Source organism: Oncorhynchus kisutch, linkage group LG15 (assembly GCF_002021735.2).
Source record: "Oncorhynchus kisutch isolate 150728-3 linkage group LG15, Okis_V2, whole genome shotgun sequence".
In the NCBI taxonomy this organism is placed as follows: domain Eukaryota; kingdom Metazoa; phylum Chordata; class Actinopteri; order Salmoniformes; family Salmonidae; genus Oncorhynchus; species Oncorhynchus kisutch.
The window spans coordinates 14731903-14749124 of NC_034188.2; the positions used below are offsets into that span (position 1 = coordinate 14731903).

General features: G+C 43.9%; 1 protein-coding gene across 3 annotated transcripts in view; it reads left to right on the top strand.

The window, feature by feature from the left end:
- Nucleotides 1-17222, top strand: part of LOC109879771 (NEDD4-binding protein 3-A-like) — a 97951-nt gene that overhangs the window by 70044 nt on the left and 10685 nt on the right. For all 3 annotated transcript variants that reach the window (XM_031789711.1, XM_020471937.2, XM_031789713.1), the window contains exons 2-3: nucleotides 6394-6686; nucleotides 10325-10502. In XM_031789711.1, coding sequence (XP_031645571.1) covers nucleotides 6427-6686; nucleotides 10325-10502 — 438 coding nt within the window. In that variant the 5' untranslated portion in view covers nucleotides 6394-6426. The remainder of the gene's footprint in view (nucleotides 1-6393; nucleotides 6687-10324; nucleotides 10503-17222) is intronic.

The window sequence follows — 17222 nt, forward strand, 5'->3', positions numbered from 1 at the left end:
GTTTGTAACAGTAATGTGCACCACAGTTTATAACAGTAATGTGCTCCACAGTTTATAACAGTAATGTGCTCCACAGTTTATAACAGTAATGTGCTCCACAGTTTGTAACAGTAATGTGCACCACAGTTTATAACAGTAATGTGCTCCACAGTTTATAACAGTAATGTGCTCCACAGTTTATAACAGTAATGTGCACCACAGTTGGTAACAGTAATGTGCACCACAGTTTGTAACAGTAATGTGCACCACAGTTTATAACAGTAATGTGCACCACAGTTTATAACAGTAATGTGCACCACAGTTTATAACAGTAATGTGCACAACAGTTTGTAACAGTAATGTGCACCACAGTTTGTAACAGTAATGTACACCACAGTTTGTAACAGTAATGTACACCACAGTTTGTAACAGTAATGTGCACCACAGTTTGTAACAGTAATGTGCACCACAGTTTGTAACAGTAATGTACACCACAGTTTATAACAGTAATGTGCACCACAGTTTGTAACAGTAATGTGCTCCACAGTTTGTAACAGTAATGTGCTCCACAGTTTGTAACAGTAATGTGCTCCACAGTTTATAACAGTAATGTGCACCACAGTTTGTAACAGTAATGTGCACCACAGTTTGTAACAGTAATGTGCACCACAGTTTGTAACAGTAATGTGCTCCACAGTTTATAACAGTAATGTGCTCCACAGTTTATAACAGTAATGTGCTCCACAGTTTGTAACAGTAATGTGCTCCACAGTTTATAACAGTAATGTGCACCACAGTTTATAACAGTAATGTGCACCACAGTTTATAACAGTAATGTGCACCACAGTTTGTAACAGTAATGTGCACCACAGTTTGTAACAGTAATGTGCACCACAGTTTGTAACAGTAATGTGCACCACAGTTTGTAACAGTAATGTGCACCACAGTTTGTAACAGTAATGTGCACCACAGTTTGTAACAGTAATGTGCACCACAGTTTATAACGGTAATGTGCACCACAGTTTATAACAGTAATGTGCTCCACAGTTTATAACAGTAATGTGCTCCACAGTTTATAACAGTAATGTGCACCACAGTTTATAACAGTAATGTGCACCACAGTTTATAACAGTAATGTGCACAACAGTTTGTAACAGTAATGTGCACCACAGTTTGTAACAGTAATGTGCACCACAGTTTGTAACAGTAATGTGCACCACAGTTTATAACAGTAATGTGCACCACAGTTTATAACAGTAATGTGCACCACAGTTTATAACAGTAATGTGCACCACAGTTTGTAACAGTAATGTGCTCCACAGTTTGTAACAGTAATGTGCACCACAGTTTGTAACAGTAATGTGCACCACAGTTTATAACAGTAATGTGCTCCACAGTTTATAACAGTAATGTGCACCACAGTTTATAACAGTAATGTGCACCACAGTTGGTAACAGTAATGTGCCCCACAGTTTATAACAGTAATGTGCACCACAGTTTATAACAGTAATGTGCACCACAGTTTGTAACAGTAATGTGCACCACAGTTTGTAACAGTAATGTGCTCCACAGTTTTTCCTTTAAACTGCTACTACTAGTTTGATGGTTGTAGCCATCAATTGTTCCATTAACTATCACCCATATTAGCAAACTCCTTTCATTTCCAACTTCTCATTTCTCTAGTATAGGCTACTTATCGTAATGATATCAGATAAATGCCTAAGCAATAAGTGGTCGGTGTCGATCATTTTCTGTTTACCACTTTGTGGTGTGTGTGCGCACGTTCATACATAAATGATGCTGAGTGTGAGTGTGAGTGTGAGTGTGAGTGTGAGTGTGTGTGTGTGTGTGTGTGTGTGTGTGTGTGTGTGTGTGTGTGTGTCTGTGTGTGTCTGTGTGTGTGTGTGTGTGTGTGTGTGTGTGTGTGTGTGCGTTGCTGGCTCTATTTTGGGACAGACTGAGGAGTGACATGGCCTGGTTTTGTGATTACAACAGTGTTTCTGCATCATTACTGCATCTCTACCACAACTTGTCTACCAGTAATGGACGATCAGACTAGATATAGTTACTGCTGGATGTTGAAACCAGCCAGTGATAACATGAGGGCTGTGGGGGGGTTATATTAAAGAGATGGTCATTATTACTGGTTCAGACCAATGTGTGTCTGTTTATACTCCCCTGATGTTTATGGTCTGAAGACTGATTTAAGGTGTGTGTGTGTGTGTGTGTGTGTGTGTGTGTGTGTGTGTGTGTGTGTGTGTGTGTGTGTGTGTGTGTGTGTGGTTTAAGGCCATAGTGTGTGTTTATCCTCGTGGAAAGAGAAAGGGGTCAACAGGGTGGAATCAATAGAGATCCTTAATGAGCAGAGAGAGAGGAGAGGGAGGAATGGAGAGAGAGAGAGGAGAGGGAGGAATGGAGAGAGAGAGAGAGGAGAGGGAGGAATGGAGAGAGAGATAGGAGAGGGAGGAATGGAGAGAGAGAGAGGAGAGGGAGGAATGGAGGAGATGAGGGGGAGGGAGGAATGGAGGGGAAGGGGAGGGAGGGAGGAATGGAGGAGGGATGGAGGGGAGGGAGAAATGGAGGAGGGAGGGAGTAATGGAGGAGGGAGGGAGGAATGGAGGAGGGAGGGAGGAATAGAGGGGGAGAGAGGGAGGCGGAAGGGGGAATGGAGGAGGGAGGGAGTAATGGAGGGGGAGGGGGGAATAAAGAGAGAGGATGGAGGAATGGAGGGGGAGGGGGGAATAAAGAGAGAGGATGGAGGAATGGAGGGGGAGGGGGGAATAAAGAGAGAGGATGGAGGAATGGAGGGGGAGGGGGAATAAAGAGAGAGGATGGAGGAATGGAGGGAGGGAGGGGGGAATAAAGAGAGAGGATGGAGGGGGAGGGAGGGAGGGGGGAATAAAGAGAGAGGATGGAGGGGGAGGGAGGGAGGGGGGAATAAAGAGAGAGGATGGAGGGGGAGGGAGGGAGGGGGGAATAAAGAGAGAGGATGGAGGGGGAGGGAGGGAGGGGGGAATAAAGAGAGAGGATGGAGGGAGGGAGGGGGGAATAAAGAGAGAGGATGGAGGGGGAGGGAGGGAGGGGGGAATAAAGAGAGAGGATGGAGGGGGAGGGAGGGAGGGGGGAATAAAGAGAGAGGATGGAGGGGGAGGGAGGGAGGGGGGAATAAAGAGAGAGGATGGAGGAATGGAGGGAGGGAGGGGGGAATAAAGAGAGAGGATGGAGGGGGAGGGAGGGAGGGGGGAATAAAGAGAGAGGATGGAGGGGGAGGGAGGGAGGGGGGAATAAAGAGAGAGGATGGAGGGGGAGGGAGGGAGGGGGGAATAAAGAGAGAGGATGGAGGAATGGAGGGAGGGAGGGGGGAATAAAGAGAGAGGATGGAGGGGGAGGGAGGGGGGAATAAAGAGAGAGGATGGAGGGGGAGGGAGGGAGGGGGGAATAAAGAGAGAGGATGGAGGAATGGAAATAATAAATAAATTGGATACAGTAAGGGAAAGGAACGCCTTCAACTGAAATGTGTCTTCTGCATTTAAACCAACCCCTCTGAAACAGAGAGGTGCAGGGGGCTGCCTTAATGGACCTCCACGTCTTCAGCCCCCGGGGAACAGTGGGTTAACTGCCTTAATGGACATCCACGTCTTCAGCCCCCGGGGAACAGTGGGTTAACTGCCTTAATGGACATCCACGTCTTCAGCCCCCGGGGAACAGCGGGTTAACTGCCTTAATGGACCTCCACGTCTTCAGCCCCCGGGGAACAGCGGGTTAACTGCCTTAATGGACCTCCACGTCTTCGGCCCCCGGGGAACAGCAGGTTAACTGCCTTAATGGACCTCCACGTCTTCAGCCCCCGGGGAACAGTGGGTTAACTGCCTTAATGGACATCCACGTCTTCAGCCCCCGGGGAACAGTGGGTTAACTGCCTTAATGGACATCCACGTCTTCAGCCCCCGGGGAACAGTGGGTTAACTGCCTAAATGGACATCCACGTCTTCAGCCCCCGGGGAACAGCGGGTTAACTGCCTTAATGGACATCCACGTCTTCAGCCCCCGGGGAACAGCGGGTTAACTGCCTTAATGGACCTCCACGTCTTCAGCCCCCGGGGAACAGCGGGTTAACTGCCTTAATGGACCTCCACGTCTTCAGCCCCCGGGGAACAGTGGGTTAACTGCCTTGCTCAGGTGCAGAACAACATATTTTTGTTTTGTCAGCTCTGGGATTTGATCCAGCAACCTTTTGGTTACTGTCCCAACGCTCTAACCACTAGACTACCTGGCACTGTAGGAAGTACAGCAGGGCTGCCCTGGTTATAAAGGCACATCCTTGCTCATCTCTGCTGCCTGAATCAAAGCACCCTGCCTCTTTATCAGACAAATAGGATTTACTGTAGTCAGTAGCATCACAGAGGGCGAACACACACACACACACACAGTTACATAACAAGCTTCTGATGGTGCATATGTTCTCTGCTCCTCTTCCCCAAGAGGCTCACTCACTCACACACACACTCTACATCTGTAATCTTCTCTTTTAGCTTACATCTCGTTTTTACCATTTCAAAAAGCAAGAGGTGTCTCTGACAGGAAGAACATGCGTTATGTGGGATTTGAAGACTTAACCACAACACTTTCCTACAGTTGTTATGTTTAGTGTTGTTCTATGATGAGCTAGTAGTAGAGCGTGGTTGAACCGTATGGTTGTTGTGCACTATGCCATGGTTTAACCTACACTTATTACTACCAGATCACAGTTTAGCTGGCTTAGGAAAAACGTGTTGATTTTTCCATTTAGCTGGCTTAGTGTTGATTTTTCCATTTAGCTGGCTTAGTGTTGATTTTTACATTTAGCTGGCTTAGTGTTGATTTTTCCATTTAGCTGGCTTAGTGTTGATTTTTCCATTTAGCTGGCTTAGTGTTGATTTTTACATTTAGCTGGCTTAGTGTTGATTTTTACATTTAGCTGGCTTAGTGTTGATTTTTACATTTAGCTGGCTTAGTGTTGATTTTTACATTTAGCTGGCTTAGTGTTGATTTTTACACTTGATGTGTCGTGAAAAATTCGAAAGGTTTTAGGTTGGTCACTGACTGCAAAAAACTGCCTCGGGACACACACACACACACACACACACACATACACACACACACATACATACACACACACACACACAGCTGATGACAGAGAAGTGGCACATGTCAAGTCATGCCCTGAGAGAGGAGATATAAAGCCAGACAGGGAAAAAGACAGGAGTTTGACTAGAATTCACATCAACAACAGACTAGTAACTAGGGTAAAGGCTATGGGGAAATACTGAGGAAGACAGAGGGAATGGGACCACCTAATAAAGAATCATGATACTAGTTATTATGCTTTATTACCCACTAGAGTGCAGGAGTTAAGTGATCAGAGGAACAGAGGAAGACAGACAGAGAGCTGAAAACTGTAAACAATCCAATAAAGTGTGGACTTGGTCTTGGATATGATGGTTCGTGTTGCCATAGAGATAAGATATTACAGTTAGAAGGTGAATAGGAGGTTATCATGGTGATGATGGTTTGTGTTGCCATAGAGATAAGATATTAGAAGGTGAATATGAGGTTATCATGGTGATGATGGTTCGTGTTGCCATAGAGATAAGATATTACAGTTCGAAGGTGAATAGGAGGTTATCATGGTGATGATGGTTCGTGTTGCCATAGAGATAAGATATTAGAAGGTGAATATGAGGTTATCATGGTGATGATGGTTCGTGTTGCCATAGAGATAAGATATTACAGTTAGAAGGTGAATAGGAGGTTATCATGGTGATGATGGTTCGTGTTGCCATAGAGATAAGATATTAGAAGGTGAATATGAGGTTATCATGGTGATGATGGTTTGTGTTGCCATAGAGATAAGATATTAGAAGGTGAATATGAGGTTATCATGGTGATGATGGTTCGTGTTGCCATAGAGATAAGATATTAGAAGGTGAATAGGAGGTTATCATGGTGATGATGGTTCGTGTTGCCATAGAGATAAGATATTAGAAGGTGAATATGAGGTTATCATGGTGATGATGGTTCGTGTTGCCATAGAGATAAGATATTACAGTTAGAAGGTGAATAGGAGGTTATCATGGTGATGATGGTTCGTGTTGCCATAGAGATAAGATATTAGAAGGTGAATAGGAGGTTATCATGGTGATGATGGTTCGTGTTGCCATAGAGATAAGATATTAGAAGGTGAATAGGAGGTTATCATGGTGATGATGGTTTGCGTTGCCATAGAGATAAGATATTACAGTTAGAAGGTGAATAGGAGGTTATCATGGTGATGATGGTTCATGATGCCAAAGATATTTTACAGGGTTCTGAATCAGTTTGTTTATGTCCATTCTCTTTCTTCCTCTCTTCTTTGCTCTCTTCCTCTACCTCAAGAGTTCTCCACGTGGCCACCCTGTCCTGTAACCAATGGCAACATCGGTCCAGACCCTTCCTCTGAGCCGTGACCCCAGCAAGACATTCCGTGACCCCTACTCAACCCCTACCCGGCCCACAGCCCTACTGGCCCGGTGCAGTATGGGTAGTGTAGGCAGCCTAGTGGAGCGCCCGGACGCGTCCCCAGCTAAAGGCAGCCGGGCCGTGCCCCAGGTGGGACCCAGACAGACCAACAGGTTATTAAAGAAAGGCTTCAACCAGAGAGAGCTGCTCAACTACCTCAACATCACCAGGTTAGTGAGCTCTCTGATAGGCACAAAATGGCTGCCATGTTTCATCAACATCACCAGGTTAGTGAGCTCTCTGATAGGCACAAAATGGCTGCCATGTTTCATCACCCAGATGGGTGCTACATTAGAGAGTATGTATTCTCTATGTATTCCATAAAGTACAGACAAAGTGGTAAAGAGTTGTCTGTTTCAAATAGAAGGCATTAATGATGCTCTTGGGTAATAACATCACCTGTTATTCCATAGCAGTGTTGTTAGTGCTGCTGCCAGGTGGGTGCCACACATAGTGATGGGTGCCACACATAGTGAGCTGGTAGGAGGTGTGACTCCTACCATTCAGAAAGTATACAGGCCCCTTGACTTTTTCCACATTTTGTTACATTACAACCCTATTCTAAAATGTACTTTTTTTCCCCCTCATCAATCTACACACAATACCCCAAAATATCAAAGCAAAAACTGTTTTGTAGAAATGTACAGCAAAAGTACAGTACCAATAAACATTTGGACACTCCTACTAATTCAAGTTCTACATAGAATAATAGTGAAGACATCAACACTATGAAATAACACATATGGAATCATGTAGTAACCAAACAAGTATTAAACACATCATAATTATTTTTAATTCTTCAAAGTTGCCACCCTTTGCCTTGATGACAGCTTTGCACACTATTGGCATTCTCTCAACCAGCTTCACCTGGAATGCTTTTCAAACAGTCTTGAAGGACTTCCCACACATGCTGAGCACTTGTTGGCTGCTTTTCCTTCACTCTCTGGTCCAACTTATTCCAAACTATCTCGATTGGGTTGAGGTCGGGTGATTGTGGAGGCCAGGTCATCTGATGCAGCACTCCATCACTCTCCTTCTTGGTCAAATAACTCTTACACAGCCTGGAGGTGTGTTGAGTCATTGTCTTGTTGAAAAACAAATGATAGTCCCACTAAGCGCAAACCAGATGGGATGGCGTATCGCTGCAGAATGCTGTGGTAGCCATGCTGGTTAAGTGTGCCTTGAATTCTAAATAAATCACTGACAGTGTCACCAGCAAAGCACCCCCACACCATCACTCCTCCTCCTCCGTGCTTCACGGTGGGAACAACACATACAGAGATCATCCGTTCACCTGCGTCTCACCAAGACACGGCTGTTGGAACCAAAAATCTCCAATTTGGACTCATCAGACCAAAGGACAGATTTCCACTGGTCTAATGTCCATTGCTCGTGTTTCTTGGCGCAAGCAAGTCTCTTCTTATTATTGGTGTCCTTTAGTAGTATTTCTTTGCTGCAATTTGACCATGATGGTCTGATTCACACAGTCTCCTCTGACCAGTTTATTTAGAGATGTGTCTGTTACTTGAACTCTGTGAAGCGTTTATTTGGGCTGCAATTGAGGCTGGTAACTCTAATGAACTTATCCTCTGCAGCAGATGTCCCTCTGGGTCTTCCTTTCCTGTGGCAGTCCTCATGAGAGCCAGTTTCATTGTAGCGCATAATGATTTTTGCTGCTGCACTTGAAGAAACTTTCTAAGTTCTTGAAATCTTTCGGACTGACTGACCTTCATGTCTTAAAGTAATGATGGACTGTCGTTTCTCTTTGCTTATTTACGATGTACTTGCCACAATATGGACTTGGTCTTTTAACAAATAGGGCTAGCTTCTGTATACCTTGTCACAATAAAACTGATTGGCTCAAACACATTAAGAAGGAAATAAATTCCACAAATTAACTTTTAACAAGGCACACCTGTTAATTTAAATGCATTCCAGGTGACTACCTCATGATTCTGGTTGAAAGAATTCCAAGAATGTGCAAAGCTGTCATCAAGGCAAAGGGTGGCTACTTTGAAGAATCGCAAATATAAAATATGTTTGTTTAACATTTTTTTGGTTACTTCATGATTCCATATGTGTTATTTCATAGTAAGGATGTCTTCACTATTATTCTACAATGTAGAAAATAGTAAAAAAATAAAATAAGAAAAACCTTTGAATGAGCACAGTTGGTGTATCCAAATATTTGTATTAGTACTGTATAAAAAATCTAATTAAATCTGACATTTACATAAGTATTCAGGCCCTTTACTCAGTACTTTGTTGAAGCACCTTTGGCAGCGATTACAGCATCAAGTCTTCTTAGGTATAACACAAAAAAATTGGTGCACCTGCATTTGGGGAGTTTCTCCCATTATTCTCTGCAGATCCTCTCAAGCTCTGTCAAGTTGGATGGGGACCGTTGCTCCACAGCTATTTGTAGTTCTCTCCAGAGAAGTTCAATCCGGCTCAAGTCCGGCCACAGGCTGGGCCACTCAAAGACATTTAGAGACTTGTCCCAAAGCCACTCCTGCGTTGTCCTGGTAGAGTGCTTAGGGTCGTTGTCCTGTTGGAAGGTGAACCTTCACCCCAGTCTGAGGTCTTGAGTGCTCTGGAGCGGGTTTTCATCAAGGATCTCTCTGTACTTTGCTCCGTTCATCTATCCCTCGATCCTGACTAGTCTCCAAGTCCCTGCCGCAGAAAAACATCCCCACAAGTATGATGCTTCCACCACCATGCTTCACCATAGGGATGGTGACAGGTTTCCTCAGGACGTGACGCTTGGCAATTAGGCCAAATAGTTCAATCTTGGTTTCATCAGACCAGAGAATATTGTTTCTTATGGTCTGAGAGTCTTTAGGTGCCTTTTGGAAAATTCCAACGGGCTGTCATGTGCCTTTTACTGAGGAGTGGCTTCAGTCTGGACACTCTGCCATAAAGGCCTGATTGGTCAAGTGCTGCAGAGATGGTTGTCCTTCTGGAAGATTCTCCCATTTCCACAGAGGAAGTCTGGAGCTCTGTCAGAGTGACCATCAGGTTTTTGGTCACTTCCCTGACCAAGGTCCTTTTCCCCCGATTGCTGAATTTGACCGGGCGGCCAACTCTAGGCATAGTCTTGGTGGTTCCAAACTACTTCCATTTAAAAATGATGGAGGCCACTGTGTTCTTGGGGACCTTCAATGCTGCAGAAATGTTTTTGTACCCTTCCCCAGATCTGTGCCTGACACAATACTGTCTCAGAGCTTTACGAACAATTCCTTCGTGCATGCTCTGACATGCACTGTCAACTGTGGGAACTTATATAGATAGACAAGTGTGTGCCTTTCCAAATCATGTCCGATCAATTTCATTTACCACAGCTGGACTCCAATCACGTTGTAGAAACATCTCAAGGATGATCAATGGAAACAGGATGCACCTGAGCTCAATCTTGAGTCTCATAGCAAAGGGTCTGAATAGTTAAGTAAATAACCTGTTTTCACTTTGTCATTATGGTGTATTGTGTGTAGATTGATGAGGAACATTTTTTATTTAATCAATTTTAGAAGAAGGCTGTAATTTAACAAAATGTGAAAAAGTAAAATGGTCTGAATACTTTCTGAATGCAGTGTATTTGCGAAATAAGCTGTTACAATCTAAAGTTCTAAATCTAGATTAAATAGAAATCAATTTAAAGTTTTAATGTCACATGCGCATGTACAGTGAAATGCCTTTCTTGCAAACTCAAATAGAAATATAAATAATTTTCAAGCTGTTATCGTTAAGGGCAACAGATTATCAATAGACCTGAAGCCTGAAGGAAAACCTTTATAATGATCCCCACCAGGAAAGAGGCCAAAGCGGGTAGCGGCCCAGGCAGCAGTAGGAAGGACATCTTCTCCAGCATGCAGTCCATGAAGAGAGAGCATGGACATGAGGAGGAACACATCAAGCTCTACTACAAAGACGGAACTGAGGTGGACGTGTCAAAGAACTCCCTGCCAATTGGAGGGAAATATGAGAAGGTAAGAAGAACACCTGGTTATGGGACAACATATAGGGGTGATATCCCTGGGACAACATATAGGGGTGATATCACTGGGACAACATATAGGGGTGATATCCCTGGGACAACATATAGGGGTGATATCCCTGGGACACCATATAGGGGTGATATCACTGGGACAACATATAGGGGTGATATCCCTGGGACAACATATAGGGGTGATATCACTGGGACAACATATAGGGGTGATATCCCTGGGACAACATATAGGGGTGATATCACTGGGACAACATATAGGGGTGATATCACTGGGACAACATATAGGGGTGATATCCCTGGGGCAACATATAGGGGTAATATCCCTGGGGCAACATATAGGGGTGATATCCCTGGGACAACATATAGGGGTGATATCCCTGGGACAACATATAGGGGTGATATCCCTGGGACAACATATAGGGGTGATATCCCTGGGGCAACATATAGGGGTAATATCCCTGGGGCAACATATAGGGGTGATATCCCTGGGACAACATATAGGGGTGATATCCCTGGGACAACATATAGGGGTGATATCCCTGGGACAACATATAGGGGTGATATCACTGGGGCAACATATATGGGTGATATAACATGTAAAACATGTCTCTGACACAGAGAGCGTCCTTTAATACTCTAAGCCAACATGTCTCAGACAGATCACCCTGGCTTCCTGCTCCTTACAGTTAGCGAAAGTTTGAAGAGTTGGCCTCTATCACTGAGTCACTGGTAGCACTAGATGAATGACGTCCCAGTGGTGACGCTGTGTGTGTGTGTGTGTGTGTGTGTGTGTGTGTGTGTGTGTGTGTGTGTGTGTGTGTGTGTGTGTGTGTGTGTGTGTGTGTGTGTGTGTGTGTGTGTGTGTGTGTGTGTGTGTGTGTGTGTGTGTGTGTGTGTGTGTGTGTGTGTGTGTGTGTGTGTGTGTAGGAGACATAATGAAATGCTACCAGGTATTACCTGGCTAGGCTGGAGGAAGTATTTTAAAATGTCCTGCATTAGTCATGTATAAGATCATGCATGAATAAGATGCCAAGCCTCTCCCTTCAGTCTGTGTCTGACGTAAATCACACACACACAGTCCCTTCTGCACTCCCTGTAAAGACTAAGTAGTGCAGTAGGATGAATTCATCTCATCCAGGCTGGATGTTTAACATCAAGCCTGAGAAACAACATGGAGAGAGCAGAGAGCTGAGAAAACGATTGATTTAATAGAAACCTTGTGGGTAATAGTGATTTCTAGACCTTGGCCTGAACACACCACCAGCCTGGCTGTGAGTGAGATAGCTGCTCTTAATTCAGTACCGTTCAGTTCAAGGGGCTTTATTGGCATGGGAAACATATGTTAACATTGCCCAAGCAAGTGCAGTAGATAATATACGAAAGTGAAATAAACAATAAAAATTAACAGTAAACATTACACATACAAAAGATCCAAAATAATAAAGACATTACAAATGTCATATTATGTATATATACAGTGTTGTAATGATGTGCAAATGGTTAAAGTACAAAAGGGAAAATAAATAAACATAAATATGCGTTGTATTTACAATGGTGTTTGTTCTTCACTGGTTGCCCTTTTCTTGTGGCAACAGGTCACAATTCTTGCTGCTGTGATGGCACACTGTGGTATTTCACCCAATAGAATTAGGAGTTTATCAAAATCGGGTTTGTTTTTGAATTCTTTGTGGGTCTGTGTAATCTGAATGAAATATGTGTCTCTAATATGGTCGTTCATTTGGCAGGAGGTTAGGAAGTGCAGCTCAGTTTCCACCTCATTTTGTGGGCTGTTCATGATAATGCAGAGGATTTTACTCATATCCCACAGTAGTTAATGGGGTCAAATTTGTCTACACTTTTGTGGATTGGGGTGATCAGTCCTTGGTTCCAAATATTGGGGAAGATGCCAGAGCTAAGGATGATGTTAAAGAGTTTTAGTATAGCCAGTTGGAATTTTTGGTTTATATATTTGATAATTTCATTATGGATACCATCAACACCACAGGCCTTTTTGGGTTGGAGGGTTTGTATTCTGTCCTGTAGTTCATTCAAGGTAATTGGAGAATCCAGTGGGTTATGGTGGTCTTTAATAGTTTATTCTAAGATTTGTATTTGATCATGTTAATGTTTTTGTTGTTTGTTATAGATCCAAAAGGATTGGAGAAGCGGTCTACCAATACATCTCCATTTTAGATAGATACCTCTTTATGTTGCTGTTTGTTTTGTGTTTTCCAGAAGTGGTTAGAGTCTATGGATCCTTCAATTACATTGAGCTGATTTCTGATGTGCTGTTTCTTCTTTTTCCGTAGTTTATTTCTGTATTGTTTTAGTGATTCACCATAGTGAAGGCGTAGGCTCAGGTTTTCTGGGTCTCTGTTTGTGGTTGGACAGGTTTCTCCATTTCTTTCTTAGGTTTTTGCATTCTTCATCAAACCATTTGTCATTGTTCATTTTATTCAGTTTTCTGTTAGGGAAGCTGAGAGGTCAGATATACTGTTTAGGTTTTCTGCTGCCAAGTTTACACCTTCACTATTACAGTGGAACGTTTTGTCCAGGAAGTTGTCTAAAAGGGATTGAATTTGTTGTTGCCTAATTGTTTTTGGGTAGGTTTCCACAGTACATCCCTTCCATCTATAGCATTTCTTAATTTTACTCCTTTGGCGTTTGATGCCTTATGATTGAGTTTTGCTCTGTAAAAAGTAGACTGTGATTTTGCTGTGGTCTGATAGGGGAGTCAGTGGGTTGACTGTGAACGCTCTGAGAGACTCTGGATTGAAGTCAGTGATCAAGTAGTCTAGAGTTGTGGCCAAAAGTTTTGAGAATGACACAAATATTAATTTTCACAAAGTCTGCTGCCTCAGTTTGTATTATGGCAATTTGCATATACTCCAGAATGTTATGAAGAGTGATCAGATGAATTTCAATTAATTGCAAAGTCCCTCTTTGCCATGCAAATGAACTGAATCCCCCCAAAAAACATTTCCACTGCATTTCAGCCCTGCCATAAAAGGACCAGCTGACATCATGTAAGTGATTCTCTCGTTAACACAGGTGTGAGTGTTGACGAGGACAAGGCTGGAGATCACTCTTTCATGCTGATTGAGTTCGAATAACAGACTGGAAGCTTCAAAAGGAGTGTGGTGCTTAGAATCCTTGCTCTTCCTCTGTCAACCATGGTTACCCGCAAGGAAACATGTGCCATCATCATTGCTTTGCACAAAAAGGGCTGCACAGGCAAGGATATTGCTGCCAGTAAGATTGCACCTAAATCAACCATTTATCGGATCATCAAGAACTTCAAGGAGAGTGATTCAATTATTGTGAAGAAGGCTTCAGGGCGCCCAAGAAAGTCCAGCAAGCGCCAGGACCATCTCCTAAAGTTGATTCAGCTGCGGGATCGGGGCACCACCAGTACAGAGCTTGCTCAGGAATGGCAGCAGGCAGGTGTGAGTGCATCTGCACGCACAGTGAGGCGAAGACTTTTGGAGGAAGGCCTGGTGTCAAGAAGGGAAGCAAAGAAGCCACTTCTCTCCAGGAAAAACATCAGGGACAAACTGATATTCTGCAAAAGGTACAAGGATTGGACAGCTGGGGACTGGGGTAAAGTCAATTTCTCTGATGAATCCCCTTTCCGATTGTTTGGGGCATCTGGAAAAAATCTTGTCCGGAGAAGACAAGGTGAGCGCTACCATCAGTCCTGTGTCATACCAACAGTAAAGCATCCTGAGACCATTCATGTGTGGGGTTGCTTCTCAGACAAGGGAGTGGGCTCTCACAATTTTGCCTAAGAACACAGCCATGAATAAAGAATGGTACCAACACATCCTCCGAGAGCAACTTCTCCCAACCATCCAGGAACAGTTTGGTGACAAACAATGCCTTTTCCAGCATGATGGAGCACCTTGCCATAAGGCAAAAGTGATAACTAAGTGGCTCGGGGAACAAAACATCAATATTTTGGTTCCATGGCCAGGAAACTCCCCAGACCTTTATCCCATTGACAACTTGTGGTCAATCCTCAAGAGGCGGGTGGACAAACAAAAACCCACAAATTCTGACAAACTCCAAGCATTGATTATTCAAGAATGGGCTGCCATCAGTCAGGATGTGGCCCAGAAGTTAATTGACAGCATGCCAGGGCAGATTGCAGAGGTCTTGAAAAAGAAGGGTCAACACTGCAAATATTGACTCTTTGCATCAACATCATGTACAGTGCCTTGCGAAAGTATTCGGCCCCCTTGAACTTTGCGACCTTTTGCCACATTTCAGGCTTCAAACATAAAGATATAAAACTGTATTTTTTTGTGAAGAATCAACAACAGATGGGACACAATCATGAAGTGGAACGACATTTATTGGATATTTCAAACTTTTTTAACAAATCAAAAACTGAAAAATTGGGCGTGCAAAATTATTCAGCCCCCTTAAGTTAATAGTTAATACTTTGTAGCGCCACCTTTTGCTGCGATTACAGCTGTAAGTCGCTTGGGGTATGTCTCTATCAGTTTTGCACATCGAGAGACTGAATATTTTTCCCATTCCTCCTTGCAAAACAGCTCGAGCTCAGTGAGGTTGGATGGAGAGCATTTGTGAACAGCAGTTTTCAGTTCTTTCCACAGATTCTCGATTGGATTCAGGTCTGGACTTTGACTTGGCCATTCTAACACCTGGATATGTTTATTTTTGAACCATTCCATTGTAGATTTTACTTTATGTTTTGGATCATTGTCTTGTTGGAAGACAAATCTCCGTCCCAGTCTCAGGTCAGCTCTGAGACTATCACAGTGCAGGTGCATTTATACGGAGACTTGATTACACACAGGTGGATTGTATTTATCATCATTAGTCATTTAGGTCAACATTGGATCATTCAGAGATCCTCACTGAACTTCTGGAGAGAGTTTGCTGCACTGAAAGTAAAGGGGCTGAATAATTTTGCACGCCCAATTTTTCAGTTTTTGATTTGTTAAAAAAGTTTGAAATATCCAATAAATGTCGTTCCACTTCATGATTGTGTCCCACTTGTTGTTGATTCTTCACAAAAAAATACAGGTCGCAAAGTTCAAGGGGGCCGAATACTTTCGCAAGGCACTGTAATTGTCAATAAAAGTTGACACGTATGAAATGCTTCTAATTATACTTCAGTATTCCATAGTAACATCTGACAAAAATATATAAAGTCACTGAAGCAGCAAACTTTGTGGAAATTAATATTTGTGTCATTCTCAAAACATTTGGCCACGACTGTACAGTACTGCTGCCAAGAGATGAGCTATAGGTGTACCTACCATAGGAGTCCCCTCGAAGCCTACCATTGACTATGTACATAGACAGCAAGCGACATAGCTGCAGGAGTTGTGACCCATTTTAGTTGGTTATATTGTCATAGTTGTGCCCTGTGGGGCATATGGGCAAGGGAATTCTGTCACCTGCAGGCAGGTGTTTGTCCCCCTGTGTGCTGAGGGTGTCAGGTTCTCGTCCTGTTCTGGCATTTAGGTCGCCACAGACTAGTACATGTCCCTGGGCCTGGAAATGATTGCTTTCCCCCTCCGGGATTGAGAAGCTGTCTTCATTAAAGTATGAGGATTCTAGTGGGGGGATATAGGTAGCACACAGGAGGACATTTTTCTCCGTTGAGATCATTTCCTTTTGAATATCTAGCCAAATGTAAAATGTTCCTGTTTTGATTTCTATAATAGAGTGAGTTAGTTCTGCTCTATACCATATTAGCATACCCCCTGAGTCCCTTCCCTGTTTCACACCTGGTAGTTTGGTGGATGGGACTACCAGCTCTCTGTAACCTAGAGGACAACCAGTGGGTCCGTCTTCTCTATACCATGTTTCTTGTAGGATGACAATGTCTGTATTTCTGATTCATTTGATAAAGTCCAGGTTCCTGCTCTTTGGGCCAAAGGCAGATGACCTCAGGCCTTGGATATTCCAGTATAAGATAGTGAAGGCTTTGTGTTTCATAAATGAGTTGTGTGGTTTGGCCTTAGACCAGTAAGTGTGAGCAGAGCCTGCTCAGCATCTGGTACATTCCATTGACTTGGGCTAGTGTAAGAGTGGGGGTTGGGCCTGTTGGCCCGCTCACGGCCTGGGTGTATGTGTGACTTCCATGTTGAGGCCCTCTTTGCAGGGGTGGGGGGCATTGTGTGGGCAGGAGGGAAATGGGTCTGATCTGAGGGGCCTAAATGGGGTGTGGGCTTTGTTGACTTTGGGGGGGGGGGGGGGGGCATAGTGTTGTGGTCTGGATGTAGGTCCTCTTGGCGTGGGTCCTCTATGTGTAGGTCCAGGGGGGGTCCCACAGGTCTGGGAGAGTGTCTCGCTGGTCTGGACAGGGTGTCTATTGATCTGTTGCTCCTGTGTGAAGTGTTGGGGCTGCGTTTGAGAGCGATGTCCTTTAGAGTTCGGGCAAAGGTGGGCACTGCTGCCTTGTAGAGGTGGACCTGGTCATAGAGGGTGTTCAAGTCCAGGATGGAGTGGTGGGCTCTCTCTGTCTCTTTACCTCTAGCCATCTCTGCCTTTACTGCTCCTTCTCTCTCTCTCTCTCTCTCTATCTCTCACTCACTCACTCACTCACTCACTCACACTCACTCTCTCTCTCACCTTCTATCTCTGCACCTTTTTCCAATGATTTATCTCTCTTTCTCCCAAGTCTCTGCCTTTCTTTCTCTCTCATTTCTCCCTCACTTCTACC